Raw genomic sequence first — 10462 nt, 5'->3', positions numbered from 1 at the left:
CACAATTTGACCTATAACAAGGTTACCGACATTAATTGGAGCAAATAATATAGGGGACAAATAATAATACAGCCCCCCCCTCACTTATCTTTTTTTTTTCGACATACCTTTGAAGACCTCGGTCAACTCAAAAACTTCCGTCCTATTTTCGACATTTTACATCTGTATAACAACTATTAGTTACAATTAATACCTACTATAGTTACTACTATTATAGATTCTATAGTATTTGGGGTCACTATACATAAGTTGCTTGTATTAATGCTAACATAATATTATTATACTGTGACTTGGTGGGGCTCGGTCGTACGCTCAATCTGCCGGAGCGCTTTGAGAGTACGTACCGGAGTACGTTACTAGTTCCCGGATGGGTGACCAGTGACCACCCGGGTTTTTAGCAACACATCCTTGCCACACATACACAAACAAGTGTTACAATCCTACCGACATAAAGAAAACCTACTCAACCTGTACAAAAACTCTCTACCGTACCACCACACACCCTATGGCCTATGTTGGCCGAGGGTCCCCCCTGATGGAAAAATTATCATGTTATATTATACATTATATTGACTATATTGTGGCCAAATCTAAAATAATAACTTTTAGTAGCTACCCCATTGTATTATAATATCAGGGGCAACTCCTGAGACATGGTCCCCCCCAACCATGTATCTGCCCAAGACCTAAGTCATCATTTTCAGAAAACTTTCGATATTATAATATGTTTTTTCTGGAATTTTGTTTTTAACAATACCTATACAATTTTTTAGAAATACGGGCTTGGGAGCGGACTTCGGCCCCTAGATCCTAGGAACTTCCCCTGGAGCTGCCCTCTGTATGATACATTGATACCTATATATTCCGGAATCAATGACTGGTACCTCCTATCTTGAAGTAGAAGGCTTGTAATTGAGCCTATAGGAAGTACACTGTTATGCCACATCTTAAAAAACATTTCAATAAATGTTCATTAAGTTAATTCCAAATGATTTTGACTAAAAAAATGTATGTATCTATTATGGTTTGAAAAACGTTATACCTACCAGCATGTGTATTGTGTTGTCTCCATCAAACCATAACTTACAGCATACCAAATTTTACATTTTAAGATATAGATCTACATCTACTGAGATATCTATACCATTATAAAAAAGTATAGGTATAAAATAGTTTAAATTTATTTTCTTAAAAATATTCAAACCTATGAAATAAAAAAAAAATCGTTCTGATACAGGTAATTAAAACTTTTTGTTGGATAAAAGTAATAACTATAGGGATAAAACCCAATTAGTAGGCATTTTATAGTAAAATAAATGTATTTAAAATTGTATCTTTTGAGGGTTTGATAATAATGGCCTGTCAAAATTGTCTGGGCACGCCTATAAGCTCGACCTCGACTAGACCTCTAATAACATATTAGGCATTTACTTAAAAAAATTAAAAAAATAATTATGATCTTATACTAAATAGTTAAAATAATTACTTTAATCCATAGAAGTATTATTTAAAATTATACAGCTGTACAAATCGTGAATATTTTTTACTCTAATTATAAAAGTAATTATATAAGACTTTTTTTTAAGCCAAAATAACTGAATACTGAATAGGTTTTTTTTTTTTTTTAACAAAATTTTATTTATTACGCTATCTGTTACAATATTGAACAATAAGCTTAATTGATAATAACATAAACAAAAAATAGACAGAAGAGACTGAATGAAGAGACCTCCCATCGGAGGTACTTCAGAAAATACTGAATAGGTAGGTAGTTTATCCTCCACACTTTAAATTTCGGGACAGAGTTGACATTACTTAGTGAACCTATTTCCTACAATCTTGCAAAACACTGTTATATCTATGGAGGGTTTTTTGAAGGTAACGAGTTACACTTACGTCGTCTACTTACACAAATAAAAAGCCATATCATGATTACCTACCTACTGTTGTGCATAAATAAAAGTCATAGGACTACGCCCCGCTGTATTGAAAAACGGATTTTACTACTAATTTCGAAATATTAAGTTTAATATAATAATATAACAGAAGATACAGTACCTAATGTGTAAATCATTATAATCGTATTTAGATCTTTTTTAGATTCTGAGGAGAAATGAATGCACTATTGGTATTACTCTACCCGTGTGGTTATTTTTTTGTCTGTCATCACTCATCACTCTTTGGATGAGTTAAAATCATTTAACCTTGAGAGGGGTTAAATTGTTTTTGATAGAAAATTGGTTCTATTAGAGTTTTCTTTAATAGCCAATAGGAGGGGGGCGGATAGCGGAGGTAAAAATATTCTCTACTTTATAATTAATTATCAATAGGTATTAATAAAAACTAATATTTTGCTACACCAGTTTTCTACAAAAACTGTTTTGTTATTATGTTGTTATTCAAAAATTGAATAACGGTAGATACTTGACATTTTCACAAAATATATAATAAACTATCACTTTCTAGATAATATGGTACAACCACAGAATAGATCAAATCTCTTTAATTATTAATTTATTATTATTATTATTTATCTACATAATTTAATCTATTCTGTGGTACAACTATACAAGGTCCAAAGTATTCCCGATCTATTGAAACTCTTTAGAGGCATTTTAAATTGTCAAATTTATTTGTTTTTTTTCGATTTATGCAAGTAAATATTTATTTTCTTGTTCAAGAAAAAATGTCATAAATGTATGGATTTAATTAACGACAATAATATATAATATAATATTACAATAATAAATTATTGAATAATATACCTACCTATGACATGTATTTGGTGACCTACTTTGATGATATACACCGCACACTAGGTACCTAGTATTATTGATTATAAATATTACCATACTACTATTTATAATCAATGCTTATAGCAGAATGACTTCCTCAATTTTACTTTTTATATTGAGTCCAACATTTAAAAAAAAACAAAAGAGCAATAATACAAAATGTCTGATATAGACTAATGCCCTTAAAAAATAGTTATTTAACATGATTTGAACAACTTTTCAATATACAACACCTTTGCAATTTGATTTTGTAAACATATCATCAATTATTTAAACATTCAACATAAATTTATTTGAATCAATATTACACCTAGTTTTAAACAACATTAGCATAAAATTGTACACAATATACATTTTCTAAATATTCTATCTTTATTTTAAAATAAAATTTAGGCTCGATAAAAAGACAAATTAAATAATTAGCCAGCTAGGACTTGTTGAAATATTATATATCTAAGTATATACAATAGTAAATGACAGTTGAAACTAAAATATATAAAAGTATATGTTTAGTAATTAAAATAGTTTATACGAATTTAACATCAGGACATTTATAATCAATATAATATATATATTATCTATTATAATATATATTAAATTTGAACAAAAACATACTATTCAGTATCACATCAAATATTATTAATGACCTACATTTTAATACTTAAATATTATATGAAACTATTTTAAGAAATAAACTAAAATTAAAATACAGATTTAAGTTGGGTCCAATTGTTAAATTTTAAATTGTCTACATACATTATTGAAGACTGTACTAGGTATTCAAATACTTTTAAATTTGAATACATTTTACTTTATGGCAATAGGAAGTTAGATTCTGCTAAATAGGTTTATTTTAAAATTGAATAAAGTAATGACGTTATTATTTTGTATAAATTAATGAAATTAAACAATTTAGGAACAAAATCAACTATTCCAAACATTTCAACTAAATATTATACAATTGCAAAAAAAAAATATCTTCTAGTTCCTAATCTGATTGTAAAAGATGATTAAATAAAATAAAATAAAAAACAGGTTAACTAGAAGATATTAAGATATTGACTAAGAATTGAGAAATATATGTATTGTGTGCATTCTACAAAGTACTACATTTTTATTTAATACAAGTTCTAAAATCATTTCGAATTGAAGTATTTTCAGAAGAATTTAAATAATTAATATTTGTAATTAAAATTTTAATTATTATTAAATAAAAAAAAATGTATATTATATTTAAAAAAAGTTGTACCTAAATAATAAATAGATTCTATAGATAGATAAATTAATAAAATCAATATAATACACATTGATAAGAACAAAATATTTTGCTCCCGAAAGTTAATATTTCTATGACATTTATGCGAATTCCATCAATGAATGACGTAAATAAGAGAATCCATAGTAATAATATATTAATATATTATAATAATAAAAGGTTACATTATAAACATCTATAATTCTTTAAAATGTTGAGGCTATTTATGTATACACATTCAAAAGCTCAATAAGTAGGTACTAAAAAAAAACAATAGTTCAGACAATAATAAAAACTTTTTTAGTAAAAGCTGGAAGTAAAATTAGAAAAAACAAAATTTAATTAATGTAAAATAATCTGTTAATGTTTTTAATAATCCAAATAACAGAAATTATTCTATCATCTATATTAATAATATAATGGTTAAAATGTGATAAAATTCAATAAATAAGTTAATGTTTATATAAATGCGGAATGTCCGTTAAAAGAAATAATTATGTCTAGAACATACATATGTATATTTTAAACTGTTTTAAAACTATAATAAGTAAAATATAATTATAACAATAATGATGAAAGTTATTCAAATGACTAACTTATGACCAAATAAAATTTTCAATTATTAATTTAAATAAATAACAAATAATAACTTATAATAAAATAGATATAATACGTTGTGGTGATAATAAGACTGAATTAATTGCGTTAAAAATACTTAGGAAATGATTTTTAAACAATGAAAATACTGACAAGTTCTTACAAACCCATAAGTACTAGATTTTTTTTATTAGTATTTAACTCTATGCTAAATTTAAAAAATCACGATTTATAAGGCTACAATAAGTAATACTTTGGAAAAACATAACACTGTGATGAGTGGAAGAATTGGACAGATTTATTGACTTAACGCAGACAAGTTGTTGAGGAAGTCTTCTGGAGTTAGAACATGTGACGAGCCTTTAAAAAAATAACAATGTTTAGAAGCATTAACATAAGATTATAAAATCATAATTTAATAGTTATCAAAATCTTACCTATTATAACCTCCCAGTTTTTGAAGTTATTAGTGACTTCATATGCACACCTGATTTCAGAAAAACTTACTCCTCCAATCACAAATACTATTACTCTGGGCACATTCTTTATCAGCTGTTGACCCTTATCTTTATGCCAGTGTCCATATCGTGCACTAAAAAAAACAAATGTTTAACTGTGAAGTTGGGTTGTTAGATTACAAAATAATTTCTTGAATACACATTGAAATATCACAGTGACTTTTATTAATTAAATAGGATAACTTCTTTGAAAAACCTAAATTTAACTATTAAGTAGTTTTCAAATGGTCAATAATTTCTATCAAAATGTGATAATTGTTGTCAATGCAGCCGACGAACCTTATAACCATAGGCAGAGCCACAGGACTCAAAGAGATTCAGCTGCATGCCCCAATGCCCTGAAAGTTGGCTTTAATTTAAGTTGAGCAAAAATGTATTGGTTGCATTTAAAATATTTTAACATCAATATGACTTCCACAGAACTACCAGAAAATTGATTATCTATCGGATAGTTGTCTACAGTTTAACACCAAACGAAGTAAATCATATACTGAAACAGTTAAGTATTCAAATATCACTGAAGCGTTTTCTAATAGCAAGAATATAAAATTACCTAGTGATATTAAACAAATTGCTGAACTTAACATTGGGATTCTTTTTCTCATTAGAACTTCCAAATAAATATACAAAAGAGGAATTTACACAGAAGTCCTTAGAGAAAAAAATTAAATTACTTTCTGAACCAAAATCCTTGTATCTTTGTCATATATAATCTAAGGACAATCTAATACAAATTTTAAGACTGTTGTGTGTTGAATTTTCAACAAATAGCGAAAAAGTAGAATTAAGACTTTTCTTAAGATCTATATTAAACAAAAATCAAACTGAGGACGATAACGATAGTGATCTAGATTTTTTACCTAAACCTTTTAATCTTGAATATAAGTAATCTGTTATAATGGTTTCAAAAAAGAATAATACTGATTTAGTGAACCCAAATAATATAAACACTCAAATCAAAACTTTAAACATGTATAAACCAATTTTCTTTAGACCCAAATTTTATAACGGCGAACCTGATGAATGTGTTAACAACTTTATTAAAAATTATAATCTGATATCTGTGGCTAATGAGTGGTCTGATGATAAAAAAATAATATATATCTAAAAATGTAATCTAAAATTATCTAAAAAATTAGCAAAATCATTCAATCAACATTTTAGTTTAAATAATCCTACACCATGATTGATAGTGTTAAAGTATGTAGATTGTGTTATTACTAAATATAAAGTTACCATCAAAAACATTTTAGTTATTTAAGGGATAAACCCTCTAAGTCCCCCTAATTGAGATGGGCCGATTTAGATTCTGCATACACTGAACAACACTTCTGGATCAGCCTACGCTAATAACTCAATAAAACTTCTGAATACTGATATGAATTTGTTAATATGTCTAGTCTACTAGAGATCGATCAGGCTACTTTTTAAAATTTATTTCCTAAACTCCCATATATTTTGTTTGAATATTTCAAATTTATGAAAAATTGAATGTTGATTATCAAAAATTAAATTAAATACTTTAATATGTGGCCTGATGGATCTCTAGTAGACACATTTACCAATTCAAATCAGTTTTTAAAAGGTCTAATAGCGTTATCAGGTTTGTCAGTAGGATTGTCAAAAAGTACATACTAAAGTGCATAAATTGTTTACTGCACAAGCGCAGAACTCTGAGGGAGCATTCTGCTATTTCATTTGCGTATAGTCACATACATTATTGATCACTAACTACCACACATTTACATTTAAACCTACAAATGTTTAGTTTGAAAATGGCATATTTTTAACTAGGTTGATTACACTGTATACTAAATTTAAAAACTTATTACAAATTAGTTCTTGAAATGACTTTGAATTTAACTTACACTAAACAGCAGGGGATATAAGACATAAATTATAAAAAATGTAAAACAACAAATATTAAATACATACCTAGTTGGCGCATGGTATCCAGATGAAGCAGCTCTACCAGCTAGAAAAGGAAAATGTTTAGCATCCAATTTGTCTTCAATACAGTCTTCCATTAAATCTTTAATCACGGGTGTCCAACGAGACATTTGGTATGTCTGTTCAGTAATGCGTTCCTTACGCGGTATTTGGTACTGCTTCTTTCTGTTACCCTAAAAAAGAAGTGTTAGTTACATATTTAAATTAGTAATCACATAGAGTAAAATTAGTAAGTACCAAGCAATAGTACTTACATCCACAATAGTATTTATACCAAGCAAGTTCAAATTTACAATAGCTTGTTTATCAGCTGGTGATAATTGAGCATGTTGTACCAGTTTGTTAAGATTCTCTTCAGATATTCCATTTTTAGACAAAACGTACAATATAATAATCCTCATCTTATCATTGCTAGATGTATTCTGATCCAACAGTATTGGCACAATGCATCTCATATGATCTTTGATCTTCTCGCCTTCAGCATCTGTACCCATAGCCAGATCTTGTTCCACTTTACAAAGTCTGTCCACATTACCTTGATAGCATTTCATGCAATCTTCAGCCAAATGCAAATGAGTGGAATATTTGCTTAATTCTTTTTGGTATTGAGGCATTTTTTTAATCATTGTCGACAAATCACGCATAGAAGATTTACTCTCACCAACAGCTGACATACGCTTAGAATCTATGAATTTCTTTAAATTTTTTGTCACATTTCTAAAACACAAAATAAAATACAATTAATAAAGAACAATATTTAACAAATGAGAAGTTAAATGTGTAAGCTTACGTAGATACAACAGCAATATGTTGATGTCGTAACTCCACCCAAAGCTCATCATTTTCATCCAACAATACTTCTTTAAGAGCTGCACCTGCAGTGGCTTCATATCTTTAAAACAAAATTAATTAAAAATATCAAATAAGAGCAAATTATTTTAACCATACAAGAATTATCTTACTTATAAACATCATTTTCTATTGGCAGAAGATCATAAGACATAGCTTGGAATGTGAGCTCATGTAAGACAGGAGATACACAATCAAATCCTCTGTCAAGTATAATTAACTGTGAGCGAGCTTTTTCAGGACCTTCACCCATTGTTGGTTCATCAGCTTTGTAAGCATCTAATTTTTGCTGAACAATCTGTGCTAATTCAGCATTACGTTCAAAGTCACTTCTATATCGTACTGATGGATATTCTCCTAATGTAGCACAAACAGTAGCAATCTGTTCTGCTATGCGTTCCATGTTAGGAACTCGACTACTCACTAGTAATGGATTATAATAACATTGAAATGTTTCACGAGAATCTAAAGAAAACACCTAAGAATGTATATAGAAAACAAAATTAACTATTATTCCAAAATAATAATATTCAGGGTTACTAACACCAAAAGTGAAGAACAAAGCAAAATTACTTAAATGTTAAGCAAACACACACCTGACGCTCATAAGGTAGAAAAGCGATGTTAATCTCTCTGAGTGTTTTAATTTTTTTGGCAGCAATCGATTTACACAGTTCATTAAACAGTTCTTCTTGACACACTTTTGTCAAATTAAGCAATAAAACAATACCAGATTAGTATGTTAAGCAAAACAAAAGTAATTTATTAATGGCAAATAAAGATTAGAGTTTAGTGTTCCCGTATTTGCACAAGTCATTCAACATATTTTAGTTCACAGCCAACAATTATAAATACATATATTTCACCATAAATAAACATTATTATAATTTTATATAATACCAAAGCCATAAGTATAAAATAAGTTTAAGATAGATCAATACCTCCACAAAAGAATAAAATATTAAAATTAAATAGATCCGATAAATAAGATTATTTACAAATATAATATATGTATAAAAATATTATTTTTGTTAATCTTAAGTAATAACCAAAGGTTAACTTCCACCATTAGCTTAGCAGTTAACAGTCTTCATAAATGTTACCTGTTGTTCATATGCTATGAAAGCTATGTTAACTTCCACTAAAGTTTTAATGAATTTTGCGGCTGGGGACAAACTTAACTTGTTGAATAACTCATCGGGACACGCTATAATTATAATGGTGAAGAAAAATTTAAAAATTAGGATAAAATTGAATTATAATATCCTAAAACATTGTCTTTGATTTACTATATATAACGATAAAAATATAACTAACAAATTAAAATTGTAAAAAAATGAAAATGGTCATATAAAAAGTTACCCTCAGTGAAGTAAACATGAGCAGCTTTATACATAGATTTTCCTGGACTGGAGAAATCTCTAATGAGAGCAGCGACTGACTTTTCACTAGGAGTAATCAAGTAAACGGCTTCCAAAGTGGCCAAAGGCTCTCGTTTTTTTTGCAAATCTTCAACAACTGTAAAACAAGTTAACAAAACAAATAATGATTTAAAAATAGATGTAGCATTGTTATCGGGAGTAAGTATTGTTATGAATGAAAAATTAACGCTTACTAGTGATTCCTTCAGCGGATATTTCATGCATCTTACAACAGGCGGATATCATTCTCATTGCCAGTTGGTCAACCACCATAACACGCCATTCTATTCCTTTGTCAGCCCCTTTTTTTACGCCCTTCTGTTTAATGACCTCATTCATAATCTCTGTAAAACGAATTTATTATTCAATTAGTAAATGTATCAGATAAAACAAAAAGCCATTTACAAATATGCAGTATAATACGTAATTAAAAATAAGGACTTACTTTGTCCGACAACAGCTTTCAATGCCATGTTTGATTCGCTACGAATCAATCAAATTGTAAACAAACAGCCTTTACGCACCGCAAGAAAAACAATAATCTTTAAAAGTCACTGAAGATTTAATAACATTACGTCATAAGAAAATGGGAGAGCCGAGAGGATTCAAATAACTTGGTCAGAGATAAGAGTAGAAAAATGGTGGAAAATCAATTGGAAAATTGGTCAGACATCAGTGTAGCCAACACAATAACGAGAAAATTACCTAACAATACGTTTTTCCTCATTCACAAAATAATTAGTTGGAACTCGGAACACATTAACACAATAATTCTTAATAAGAACTTAATAATTAGATTTTCATTTAACTAAAATTTATTTAAGACGAACCAAAACAATGAAAACGTTTGGATGCTGCTTATGAATTAATTAAAAAAAATATTTGAGTACTAACTATTATTAGTTTGAAATCTATGATTACACATATATAAAACACTTAAAATGTATTCTTCGAGTTACAATACTCTCTTTATATTGGTGTCACTAGTTAGATGTTCTATGAAATGGATGTTTCCATTAATCACCTATCTACTCAATTATTTGCAAGCACATAAATAACTGGCACTAGATTAGGTAC

General features: G+C 28.2%; 1 protein-coding gene across 2 annotated transcripts; it reads right to left on the bottom strand.

Annotated features, from left to right (window-relative positions):
- Positions 1–4857: 4857 nt before the first annotated feature.
- Positions 4858–10035, bottom strand: LOC111043010 (protein ROP). Of its 2 annotated transcripts, none has more exons than XM_022327780.1 (10): positions 9831–10035; positions 9580–9729; positions 9327–9482; positions 9068–9171; positions 8078–8442; positions 7906–8007; positions 7370–7832; positions 7101–7288; positions 5085–5239; positions 4858–5007 (listed from the first exon to the last, which is right to left on the bottom strand). In XM_022327780.1, exons 1-10 carry the CDS (start codon positions 9856–9858, stop codon positions 4946–4948), a joined length of 1773 nt encoding a protein of 590 aa, XP_022183472.1. In that variant the 5' UTR covers positions 9859–10035; the 3' UTR covers positions 4858–4945. The 2 variants fall into 2 exon arrangements, with proteins under 2 accessions (XP_022183472.1, XP_022183473.1); XM_022327781.1 differs by lacking the exon at positions 9068–9171 and adding an exon at positions 8561–8664.
- Positions 10036–10462: the final 427 nt, after the last annotated feature.

This window comes from Myzus persicae, unplaced genomic scaffold, assembly GCF_001856785.1.
Source record: "Myzus persicae strain clone G006 unplaced genomic scaffold, MPER_G0061.0, whole genome shotgun sequence".
Lineage (NCBI taxonomy): Eukaryota > Metazoa > Arthropoda > Insecta > Hemiptera > Aphididae > Myzus > Myzus persicae.
Note: the sequence above shows the minus strand (reverse complement) of the source record. Positions and strands in the feature narration are given on the sequence as shown.

What these genes read in the sequence shown, in the direction of transcription:
- LOC111043010 (XM_022327780.1), bottom strand. Translation starts at nt 9,858, where the DNA reads ATGGCATTGAAAGCTGTTGTCGGACAAA. An exon ending in ATCCGCTGAAGGAATCACTA is followed by an intron (nt 9,483 to 9,579) that starts GTAAGCGTTAAT and finishes CTTGTTTTACAG; the next exon opens with TTGTTGAAGATTTGCAAAAA. An exon ending in AAACTGGGAGGTTATAATAG is followed by an intron (nt 5,008 to 5,084) that starts GTAAGATTTTGA and finishes ATTTTTTTAAAG; the next exon opens with GCTCGTCACATGTTCTAACT.